General features: G+C 41.4%; 1 protein-coding gene across 1 annotated transcript; it reads left to right on the top strand.

Moving 5' to 3' along the window:
* The first annotated feature begins 248 nt into the window (after positions 1-248).
* Positions 249-2349, top strand: LOC110284918 (mitochondrial ornithine transporter 2-like). Its single transcript, XM_021150915.2, has one exon. It carries the CDS (start codon positions 897-899, stop codon positions 1692-1694), a length of 798 nt encoding a protein of 265 aa, XP_021006574.1. The 5' UTR covers positions 249-896; the 3' UTR covers positions 1695-2349.
* The last annotated feature ends 10639 nt before the right edge of the window (positions 2350-12988 follow it).

Here is a 12988-nt window from a genome sequence, read left to right as displayed (position 1 = left end):
CAGGCTAAAGCCTTTTAAATATAGTTCAGGAAAGCTAATGAAAGAAACAATGATCCCAAATCTGGGGTCCTTTGTAAGGTGGGAGTCCGAGCTCTGCCTTGCCTGTCCCAGAGAAGAGCAGCTGCTGTGGGATGCTTTGTTTCTTGCCACGGACTTAAATGTAGTAGTTTCCAAGTAGTTTGTCTTCTCTATTATTCATTTTTGAGGCAGAGCTTTCAATATATATCCCTGGCTGGCCTCAAACTCACTATTCTCTGCTTCTTAAATGCTAGAGTTAAAAGTATGTGGCCCCTAGCATGGCCTGTCTTCTCTTTGAAAGCACTGTTCTAAAATCCAGATTGGATAAGCTGAGAGCACCTCTTGTGAAGTTTTGCGTAGTAAGAAATCAGGAATACAAACCCACAGAGAAACATCATTTCATCCTCAACTTGCTGTGGTACTGAGGGTGAAAGAGCTGTAGTTCACCCAGGCACACGTTCTATCCCTGACTTATACGCCCAACTCCAGTAAAGCGTCTCCTCCTAGGTATTTATGGGAGAAGTGGCCACTTATCTCATACAACCACTGAAAGCATTCTGCCATTGTCCTCGGGGACAGTGGGATGCTCGTGGATGCACATGGATGCACGTGCCTGGGGGTTATTCCCTAGCGGCCGTAGAGTGCGTGGCAGCGGCCCAAGGCTTTGGTTTGAGTAGCTTTGACAAGGAGACAGACATAGGTCCGCAGCAGCTGGCCGTGGGCGCGACAGAGACTTGGCTTCTGACGACACTCTCGGGAGGGTGGAGGAACATGAAGTCCACCCTGCCATCCAAGCCGCCATAGACCTCACTGCGGGCGCAGCAGGGGGCGGAGCGTGTGTGCTGACTGGGCAACCCTTCGACACCATAAAAGTAAAGATGCAGACATTTCCTCAGCTGTACAAAGGCCTTGCTGACTGCTTCCTAAAAACATACAACCAAGTGGGCATCCGTGGCCTTTACAGGGGAACCAGTCCTGCACTGCTAGCCTATGTCACCCAGGGCTCTGTCCTGTTCATGTGCTTTGGCTTTTGCCAACAGTTTGTCAGGAAAGTGGCTAGAGTGGAGCAGAATGCAAAGCTGAACGACTTGGAGACTGCCACTGCTGGGTCGCTGGCTTCTGCATTTGCTGCGCTGGCCCTCTGCCCCACTGAGCTTGTGAAGTGTCGGCTGCAGACCATGTATGAGATGAAGATGTCAGGGAAGATAGCACAAAGCTATAACACAATTTGGTCTATGGTTAAGAGTATCTTCATGAAGGATGGTCCCTTAGGCTTCTATCGTGGACTCTCGACCACTCTTGCTCAGGAAATACCTGGCTATTTCTTCTACTTTGGGGGCTATGAAATCAGTCGATCATTTTTTGCATCAGGGGGATCAAAGGATGAACTAGGCCCTGTCCCTTTGATGTTAAGTGGAGGCTTTGCTGGGATCTGTCTCTGGCTTATCATATTCCCAGTGGACTGCATTAAATCCAGAATCCAGGTTCTTTCTATGTTTGGGAAGCCTGCAGGATTAATCGAAACCTTTATAAGTGTTGTGAGAAATGAAGGAATATCAGCCTTGTATTCTGGATTGAAAGCCACTCTGATTCGAGCCATCCCTTCCAATGCTGCTCTCTTTTTGGTTTATGAGTACAGCAGAAAGATGATGATGAACATGGTGGAAGAATACTGAAGTGTCTATTGATGAGTCCTTGTCTGAGCACATGAATGAGAGGACCACAGCTCTACATGTCAAAGAATTCAAGACCAACATGGAGTTAGCTTTGACTGGGAATTTCGGGTTTGTCTTCCCTTCCTCAAATCTCATACCTTGTGGAGAGATCTTTATATATCATATGGTTTCTTCCTGCAATCCAACTGAGATAGGAAAATCACTACTTTTGCTGGCGGTGGGATCTACAGGGTGAACCCAAGACCCTATGTACTTAATCTCAATTATCAAGGCTTCTTCATAAATCTATATATGCATCTTGAATGGTATGTGTTGTGAGTGAAACATAATTTAGTACTCTGTTTAGTCTCAAATATCACCAAAATACCTTGAGTTGATCATGTTTCAGGTATACAGGTATTGCTTAATTTTTTTCAAGATGTGGGTTATAGTTTAAAACTTGTTTAATGTGCACTGCACTAGGCTGTTAAGGTTTTTAAAGTCTTTAGGTAACCACCAAAACCTTTATGTTGATTTCTAAGAAGAGAATGTGTCTATCTACCAGCATGGCTTTCACATTCAAGTAAAATTTCATAATAGGCATCCTGGATTTTCTATGCTAACTTTAAATAGTGTGGTTGAAGTAGAGTTATATTTTACCTGCAATGGTATATTGTTAAGTGGGGCAATGAGTATCAGGAAAGACTTTGGGGAACAGCGTGGTCTTTACCTGCACTAATTTCCTCATTCTCCTTCCAAAGAAGCCAGGCTTTAGATCGAGGAAAGAGCTAAAGACATGGGATCATATATTGTGCTTTGATGATCAATGCAGAAGAAGAGAGTTCTGATAGCTCCCTGCTTCTGGGTCCTGGCCTGGACAGGAATTCAGTGTTGAGTTGGTTCACTTTAGGTCACTCATCGTTCTCGTACCATCACCCAATTCCCCAGGAAACAGAAAGTAAAGAAGCCAAGAATAGGCTTTGTTCTGTTTGGTGACAGAGTGAGAGTCCTGCTGGATGAAGTCATCACTTAGGCAGGACTAGTGTGTGCTTAGTGGTAACATTATCACAGTAAGCAACGTGAAAGGGGTGACCTTAAGTCCATAACTGCTTACAGTATGCTCAGTGTTACAGCTTTCTAAATTTGCTTCTGGTAGCCAGTGGACTTTAATGATGGAATGCCCCAATATAAAACAATGAACCATAAGAAAAGCCATTTTATTAAACTCTATGTATGCATACAAGTGCAGACAGTATCTCCCAATAAAACTCCCAAACACACCGAAACAAGATGAAAGTCCCCTCTCCCCAAATTATAACTCAATTTACCCCCAACAGACTTGGAGTTAAGCAGATGTTCATAGATCATATGATTAGACTCATTCTTTATAACAATAAAGTAAGCTTCATCTTTTGTGTGGCTACAAGGCCAACAGGGTCTTTTCTATAACAGGTGTTAATACCTACAGAGCTGAAAGAAGGTGAGGTACCAGTTTTGAGAGTACAGACTATGTGTGCTCTGTGCCAGGCCTCTAACTTCCTTTTTAAAACCCATTAAGCCATTATGGTAACTCTAAATTATATTTCCAGATGCAAGATTCAGAGAAATTTAGAAACTGACAAACAAGGGCTGCTGGGGACAGTTAGCAAGAGATTTCTCTCAATATTACACCCAGTCTGCTTAGGATCTATAGTTGTTGGTTTGTTTTTTCCGTATCTTTTCTTCTAGTTGAAACCACCTGCTATTTTACTCTTAAGTTGTTTCTGTGTTGAAGTTCCATGCACCACACTTCTCAGACAATGTCGCCCTCCAGCATAGCAGTCAGGAGCTGGCCTGCAGCTCTGCTTTCAGCAGACTTGCTCCTCAAAGCTATGCATTAAAAGTTTAAATGCTTTCAGGAGAAATCATATGAGGCAAGCGGGAGTGAATGTGAGTAGAGGGAAATGATAAGAAAACTTATCCAATTTAATTTTACTAACCATTGGTTTAACATTTGGGTACATTTTGTATCACTTCTGATCCTTAGGCTAGACAGCAGTAAGATATGAACAGTGGAAGTTGGGGTCAAGCTCTATTGTCTAATCTTAGCTCTGGGGTGACAGGAAAGCTGTGTCAACACACACTTATGAGACCAAGTCATGAGATCTTGTGACTAGGTCTTATGACCTGGTCTTGTGACCAAGATTATGGGAAATCCTGGTTTGAGCAGTTAATCTACATGAGACCAACCTTCCACCAATCAAAAGGAAGGATGGGTGATGTGACCAGGCGACATAGAAGAAGGTAAAATATGGCAACCCAAGATCCTATTCTCAGACACTCCACTCGGGTCAGTGAGAGCAAATATTTACTCTTAATAAACTTCACTTTATTCTAATGAACTTGGCTTGCTCTGTGTATCTTGTTGCAATCCCAGTGAGAATGCAAGAACTGAAGACATGCCTGCAATGGGACTCAGATGCACTGGAATTGTAAGGTAACATTGTCCTTTCTCATGAGTAGAGGTCGACTCTGACCTCCTTGGATGCCACTGTCTTGCACTAATGGAAAAAAAATCTATCTTGCTTTTCTTTTCTTATCTTCCCTCCTTATCATAGGTTGCTTTTCTTAAGAATGGAAGCCCCACAGGCACACCAGGAAACTGCTTTCCTTCCCAGGCCAAGGCGACTCTTTACTAAGACCTGAAGACCAAGGGGAATGGGGTTTGGCAGCTTTCAGTGTAAAGAAAATTCTCCTTATGTTAACAAGTTTTTATTTTCTATTCTCCCTTCCTTTTCACACCATTTATAATTTTATCAGTCCCTCTCTCATTTCCAAAGGTGGGTGTTTGGATGTAAAATGTAACAGGAACAATACCTGTACCAGTCAGCGCCTGTGGTCCTTGATGTATGTGGATGCTTCCTGCTTTATATTTTCTTCTTTGTCTGCCCAAGGGTGAACTTTCAGGTGCCAATGCCAAGAATGTTCTCTCATTTCCCTTCATCCTACCCTGCCTTGGACTTTAGCCCTCCACTCCTCTATAAACTCCGTTTCTACAAACTTTTATTGCTGTAGGTATGCTTCCTCTCTTAATTCCTTTCTTAATTTGGTTGTGAATGAGGGCAAAGATTTCCATTTTTTCTTCCCCCCTCTAAGTTAAAGGCTAGGACACAGCTTTCCTGTCATCCCAGAGCTAAGATTAGACAATAGAGCTTGACCCCAACTTCCACTGCTGTATGAAACTGCTTTGGGGCCAGCACATTCCTCCATAGGAGTCAGGCTCCTTGCTTTTATCCTGCTGATGGCTACCAATGCTACTGGCAAGAACTCCATTTGTCCTGTATCAGGATGTTTAATGCAAAGTTTTGGAAATGATCAAGCTGTCCACTTTCAGTTTACACCAAGCTCCGGAATGGTCTTTAGGTTATTTTGAGGGTATCCTTAAAGAGCTATGCTCCTGGCCAAATTATCACCATTCACCAGAAATGGAACCAATTTCACTGTCCATGCTGACAAAACGATCTCAGAAATCCCTTACTCTGGGGATTGCCTAAGATTACTTTTCTTTCCTTGGTTGGTTTACATTATACCATCTATTGGCTGCCTATTTATTTATTTATTTATTTATTTATTTATTTAAGGATTCCAGACCTTAATTTTATGCCTCAATCTCTTCCCACGGTTCAACATGAGATCTACCAAAGTTATTGATTATGTAAAGGTCCACTTTTCCCTTTCCCTAGTCTCTGGATGCAGGGTTAAAAAACCCTAAGTGGCTTCTATACCATAAAAAGGAATTCTATAAAGAACTGGCAAGAAGTTTCCAGCTACAGAACCCTGAATATGGTCAAAACTAAGCCAAGTCAAGCCTGCTTAATATTTGGAAGGGAGAATTGCTAAGGAGATACAGGGCAGTATCAAAGATTGGGTATTTTGATTACACCTGATACCTGAGGCTAAAGATGAGGCCCCAGGTGTTATCTTAGTGATAGCTGTTAGAGAAAGTGATACTAACTCACAGTGAGAACTAAATCTCTCTTTGAGGTGGGAGATACCCAAACCAAATTACAGGGGAGCCAACTTTCTATTAGAGATAGTGACATTCAACTCATGGTGAAAACTGAAGGCACTCCCAGAAGACAGTTGTGTTTTTTGGGGGGGAACTAGGGCTCTTTCCTCCTACTTTCTTGGAACAATGCTGTCTTAGGGTTTCCATTGCTGTGAAGAGATACCATGACAAAATTTAATTGGGGCTAGCTTACAGGTGCAGAGCTTCCATCCATTATCATCAAGGTGGGAAGCATGGCAGCATTCAGGCAGGCATGGTGCTGGAAGATCTCAGAGTTCTATATCATGTTTCAAAGGCAAACAGAAGACTGGCTCTTTTAGGCAGTAAGGAGAAGGGTCTCAAAGTCCACCCCCACAGTGAAACACTTCCTCCAACAAGGCCATACCACCTAATAGTGCCACTCCCTGGACCAAGCATATTTAAACCACTACAGACCCCTCCTCAAACAGCTCTTTATAGCAGTGGACACATCCTGAGAAACTAGAATCAATTGATCCTCAAACTTTATAGAAAATTATTTTTCTCTTACAATATGACCTCAGCACTGAAAATGGAAAGATGTCCCTTATATCTAGGCATCCCTCTTAAGAGACTGCCCCTTTCTCCAGAAAGACTCAATTGGATCCTGTTTTACATGATTTACTCCTCTGGGAAAACCTGCTTAACCACTTAGATATTTCTCATTGATTCAAACTGCAGTGAGAAATTAAGTACAATCTGGCTTTATAGAATGGGAACTATTATACAATCTAAAAGTTAAAAATAAAATTCAAAGGAGTATTTCAAAACCATTTTTCTTCTCTGGTTTAAAGAGCCATTCATTCAAAGGAGAAAATGACCTGAAAGACAAACTATTGAACGGACACTAAATTCAAGAGGCCAGTTCTTAGATCCAAGTTCCAGAAAAGTCTGAGTGCACAGGTCTAAGATGATGGTAACCAGAGAGCAATCCTATTCACCTTCAGCTAATGCTCTGAACATGCAAGAAAGACAGTGCTCCAGATCTAGTATGCACCACTGGATTGATTCTTCCACTCCATCTCTGTTCCTCTGGTCTTTTAGGGCCCTCAGTCCTTCAAGGAAATAGATGCCTGTGGGGGGGAGAAAATAAAAGGAGTCAAGAGGTTCTGCCTAAGTCCACAGGAGTAGTCAAGATGGAGGCTTGTCCAGTTTTAACAGTAAAGACAGTGCTTAATTTTGGCCACACCCAATAGGAGAGTATAAACAGAAAAATAATGTCCCCTGGAAAAGGGTGGACATTAGTACTTCCTCTACTGAGAATTGCCAGACCATTGCATACACACTCATCTTGCTCCACAGCCTGGACTCTAGGAGCAGATGCTACCTAATGTATGTCATCACATGGTCACGATTACAACCCACTCGTCTTTGCTCATTGATTCACGAAATGCAGCTTTTGGGGTGGGAGAAAATGACTTTTGTGTCTTTGGAGAAAAGGAGCACTCCTCTCTAGGGGTTTCTGCTGATTTTCTTGCTGATGTTACCCACAACATGGCTTCATCATCTGCATCACCTAACCTGCTGGGACTTCAAAGAGCAGCAGGTTCAAGGCAGGATTAGACTTTGGTTCTGAGTTCAAAGCCTACCATTGTGCTACTACTGTTACCACATAACAGTATGTATATATTCATACATATATGCACATATATATATATATATATATATATATATATACACACACATATATATAGTGGTTTTTTCATTGTTGTTGTTTTCTTGAGACAGGGTTTTACTGTAGCTCTGGCTGTCCTGGAACTCACTCTGTAGAACAGGCTGGCCTCGAACTCACAGAGATTGACCTGGCCCTGCCTCCAGAGTGCTGGGACTGCACATGGTGATTTTCCTCCCTGTTTCTATTTTTATGTCTGTTGTCCCTGTTCACTTTGGCATCAGGAGTGGGAGCTGATTTGCTGCATAGTTCACCAGTGCACTCGCATCTTCTTCAATACTTACTTGGTAGGCTCCTGGATGAGGTTAAATGTCTGGTAAGAATCCTTCCTTGGTCATCTGTATGCTTTGTACTCTTAACACACATGCTCTTTTCTTCTTTCTTTTAAATTTTAGTGTACAAAATAATGATGGCATCGTAACATTTTTATATGCCTGTCACTGGAGATTGTTCCTATTTGTTCTACCCCTAATATTCTCCTGTCTATCCCTTCCCACTGCCCTTATTCATCCCTCAAATAGTTCTTCTATTTTCATGTTTTTCTCTCCCTTTCTCTCTCCCCACACACAGCTAAATAGATTTCATATAAGAGAAAACATGGTGTTTTGTTCTCCCCCACATATTCTGTTCTGCCTATTCCCTGATCTTAGAACCCTCCCCTCCTGCACAGTATTCCATTCTATACTACAGTGGGGGTGAACATGAGCAAACGATAACACATCTAAAAATGCCACACAAGCATTTAAGTCTAGAGTCCTCATTATATTGATTTCACTTTTGCGTTCTGTGATTAAATATTCTGACCAAACACTACTACTTTGGGAGGAAAGGGTTTCTTGTGTCATCAATCATCAGAGGAAGCTAGGGCAGGAGCACAGGGCAGAACCCACACAGAGATGTGGCTTGTTTGTTCTTAGGCTTACATTCAGATACCTTTCCTGCACCCTTTGTGACTGTGCCAAGGTGTGCTGCCACCCAGTGAGCTGAGCCTTCCCACAAAGAATCAACAATGAAGAAAATGCCACACAGACATGCCCACAGGCCAATGTGATGGGGGCAATTCCTCAGTTGAAGTCCCTTTTTGCCAGGTGTCTCTACGTTGTGTCAAGTTGACAAAAACTAATCGGCACATCCAAAAAAGAGAAAACTGTGACATTTCTTTCTGAATCTGGCTTATTTTGCTTAATATGATGACTTTCAGTTCTACAAAAGACATGATTTTACTTTTGTTTCCTTCATCGTTGAGACACTGTCTCATTATGAAGCCTCCTGTAGTCTCGCCCTGTTGCTAGGAAGATTTTAAAAAGACACACAGAGAGTCAGAGCAAACAATGTTTATTGAAATAAAGGGGCCAGTGATATGGCTCATCTGGTAAAGGCACTTGCTGCCAAGCCTGATGGTCCGAGTTTTAGGCCCCATACAGTGGAAAGAGAAAACTGATTCCTGCAGATTGTTCTGTGACTTCCCAATGTGTGCCTTGGCATGACCCAACCACTCTTTTCATACACCAAGTAAATATATACATGTAATTAAAAAAAATAGGGCTGGTGAGATGGCTTAGTAGTGCTTGCTGTTAAGGCTGACAACTGGAGTTTGATTTCTGGAATCCAGAATAGACATGGAAAATTGATTCCTACCGTCTATCCTGACTCTTTTTATTTTTTTTATATTTATTTATTTATTATATGTAAGTACACTGCAGCTGTCTTCAGACACACCAGTCAGATCGCCTTAAGAATGGTTGTGAGCCACCATGTGGTTGCTGGGACTTGAACTCAGGACCTTCAGAAGAGCAGTCGGGTGCTCTTACCTGCTGAGCCATCTCACCAGCCCCTGACTCTTGCATGCACTCCATGGTACGAGCACTGTGGCATTCATATTTCCTCCTAGAGTCACAGACAGATGAACAGACAGACAGACAATGCCTGACCACTTTCCAAAGTATTTCCCTATTAACCACTCTCATGTTTAAGCCATGAATATCTTTGGTTATCACCCCTTCTAATAATTGGCTTTTACATTTTCCCAAACAGCAGTGTATTGTACCCTGATTTTCATCTGTACTTCTCTGATTATAGCAAAAATATTGGACATCTCTTCATATGTTTATATGCACTTTTCCTGTGCAATGTCTATATATTTATTAATTTTCCACTTTTAATTTACATTAGTTTAGAGTTTAACACACACACACACACACACACACACACACACACACACACACACACACTTTTGGTGGCCTTGGAAATTGAGCCAATAGCCTTGTGCATACTAGGTAAGTGATCCACCTCTCTGCATCTCTCTTTCTCTCTCCTTTCCTTCCTTTCTTTCTTTAATACAGGATCTCACTATGTAGCCCCGTCTAGCCTGGAACTCACTATGTAGTACAGGTTGGCTTTGAACTTAAAGAAATCTGCCTGCTTATGTCTATGAGTGCTGGTATGAAAAGTTTGTGTCACCATGCCCCAACCCCTTTATATTCTTGATACTAATTTTTGTCAGTGTATTGTATCTTTCCTGATTGGTACCTTGTATTTTCATAACTCTAAAATATTGGTTAAGTCCTTTAATCTAGCCTCAGTTACCAACCTGTGTGTTATTATTGTTTTTGAGACAGGTTTTTCAGTATGAAGTGATGGCTATGCTGGAACTCACTCTGTGGTCTAGGCCAGCCTCAAACTCAAGAGAACTGCTTGCCTCTGCCTCCAGAGTGCTGGAATCAAAAGCATGTGCCATTACACCTAGCTCAATCCTTTATTTTATATTAAGTATTTTTCTTTTAAAAAACTATTTTATCTTCAAGGTCTAAAATATGTTTACATTTTACCCACTAGAAACTTTAAAGTTTATGGAGTTTATTTTTGGATATTTAAACACTATTTCCCTTGAGAACTGACCTTCTAAAATTGATTTCGTGACAGATTCTCTCTGTGTGGACCATATTGGCACTGAGCTTAGAGATACCCCCGTCTCTGCCTCCTGATTGTTGGGATCAAGTGTGTCACCACACATCTGGCAGGGATAAGCTTTTAAATTATGGTGGGGATGATGACCCAGTTAAGTTATTTTCTATGGATCTCCTACTTAGCCTCAGTTGTCAACTTGACACAGAGTTATCTGAGAGTCTCAACAAGGCCCATGATGCCCATCAGATTGATTTTTGGACGTATCTGTTAGATATTTTCTTGATTGGTGATTAATATAGGAAGTGCTGAACCTTCTGTGGATGTTACTATTTTTACTTAGGCAGGGAACTCTGGTCTATAGAAGAAAGCTAGCCAAACAGATGCTAGGGAACAAGCCAGTAAGTAGCCTTTCTTTGTTTTCTGCCTTCAGGTTCTTGCCTTGACTTTCATTTATGATGTATTATGACCTAGAAATGTAAGTTAAAATAAACCCTTTCCTCTTCTAGTTGATTTTGGTCAGTGTTTTATTATAGTAACAAAAGCAAAATAGAACATTGGATTATCATTTTTTAACTAAGAATTTCATCTTTCTTCCATTGCTCTATATTATGGCCTGACTATATCATATAGAAACCACATATTTCACATATAGAAACCATTAAAAATTTTAAGACTTTATCTGTGTGGTTTTTGCCTATAAGCATGTAAAATGAGCCATGCGATGAGCCATGCGTGTGTAGTGTCCTTGGAGGTCTGAAGAACTTAATTTCCTAGAACTGGAGTTAAAGGTAGTTGTCAACCACGTGTGGGTGCTGGGAATTGAACCCGAAACCTTGGAGAGAACAGTAAGTGCTCTTAATAAGTGAGCTACCACTCTAGCCTCAGTGATTCGGTTTGATGTGCTATAAAGATGAGCCCTCAATGAGAGGTTAGTGCTTTTACAAAAGGAGACACTTAAGACCTTTCTGTCTTTGTACCATGCAAGGACATAGCTATTGAGAAGGCTGTCCTCATCGGGAGCTAGATGCTATGATAAAAGCCTGCTAGCTCAGAGGCAGAAAAAGCATCTAGTTGATTTTTTCCAGAAGCAAACAGCCCCTCCTGTTTCTCTATGTTGTCTGTCTTCAATACCCTTCAACTCAAGGCTCTCCTTTCTCTTTCCTGGTTTTTCTTTTTCTTCTTCTTCTTCTTTTTAATGTTTACTCCATGTCAACTGGTGGCTAGCTCTGTCTCTTGACCTACTATTGATTTTATTTAGCTCTTGTTTACAGAAAGCTCTTGAATTAAAGGTGTGTGCTAGGGCTGAGCCACACCTCAACAAGAAATGGGTTTTTCCAGTTCACAATCTGAGGGTTCACGGTGTGATCAAATTTCCTGCAACATGTATGGGTATGTGCATGCGTGCACGAGTGTGTGTGTGTGTGTGTGTGTGTGTGTGTGCCACGCTCGTAGTGTAGATGTCTACAGAACACAGAATGGGAGTAGCTGCCCAGTGTGGGTTGCTTGTATCCAAATTCTGATCCTTTGGAAGAGCAGCAAGCACTCTTACCTTTTGAGTCATCTCTCCAGTCTTGTGCCTTCAGGGTTTTAAGCAAAATATCTAGCACAGTCTTAGAATTCTTTCTTGTGTTTCATTACTGTATTAGCTTGCTTTTTATTGGTACAAACTACCATGACCAAATGCAACTCTGGAGCATGGGGCAGGGAGGAGGGGAGAAAGCATTTCCTTTACCTTTCAGCTTATAGTCCACCACGAAGGGAAGCCAGGGCAGCAACTCAAGTAGAAAACAAGTTTGCTCCCTTGGATTGCTCAGCTTGCTTTCTTATGAAATCCAGGGCCACCTGCCCAAGGGTGTCCCTAATGGGCTTGCTACTTCCACATCAACTGTTAATCAAGAAAATGTCCCACAAGAAAATGTTTCACAGACTTGCCTATAGGTAATCAGAAGGAGGCATTTTCTCAATAGAGGTTCCTCTTCCCAGATGACTTCAGCATGTTTAAATTGACCAAAAAAAAAAAAAAAAAAAAAAAAAAAAAAAAAAAAAAAAAAAAAAAAAAACCCAAACCAAGACAATCGACTCCTTGTCAACTTGACATACCAATACAAGACTCTTAAACCTTTCATATCTTGAATTAATATCAATATTACAATATAAAACATTCTAACTTTTAAAAGCCCCAAATCTTTAAAAATTCAAATACTTTAAAAGCTTAGTTTCTGGGCTGTATTAAAATAAGGCACCTTTTAAAGAGTAAAAACATAGAACGACATTGAAAATAATCTAAGACAGTACAAAAAATATACAAAAATCTTAGTTCAATTAAAAAGTTGTAGCGTGTAATTATTAAAAAACAATCCATGCTAAGTCCAGCTATGTGCTGGCAACTCGGTCTCCTTTCCTCCACCAGGAGCTGCAAGCCGTTCCAGAGGCTTCTCTGCCGCTGAACCGCTCACATTTCCCAAGCCTTCCTTCCCCTGCGGCTAGCCTGCCCAGACTGGTGGCGGCTGGCTCTAAATCCCTACCTAGACCGTTATAATGAAAACTCCGGAGGCTTATAATTTATCAGCCAGATTTATAACAGTAAATCTTCAACCCCTAAAATATCCGCCCAAAGAACTCAAAACTTAATTGATATAGATATAAGCTGCACACCTAAATTGGACAGAT

This window comes from Mus caroli, chromosome 18 (genome assembly GCF_900094665.2).
Source record: "Mus caroli chromosome 18, CAROLI_EIJ_v1.1, whole genome shotgun sequence".
Lineage (NCBI taxonomy): Eukaryota > Metazoa > Chordata > Mammalia > Rodentia > Muridae > Mus > Mus caroli.
Note: the sequence above shows the minus strand (reverse complement) of the source record. Positions and strands in the feature narration are given on the sequence as shown.

What these genes read in the sequence shown, in the direction of transcription:
- LOC110284918 (XM_021150915.2), top strand. Translation starts at nt 897, where the DNA reads ATGCAGACATTTCCTCAGCTGTACAAAGGCCTTGCTGACTGCTTCCTA.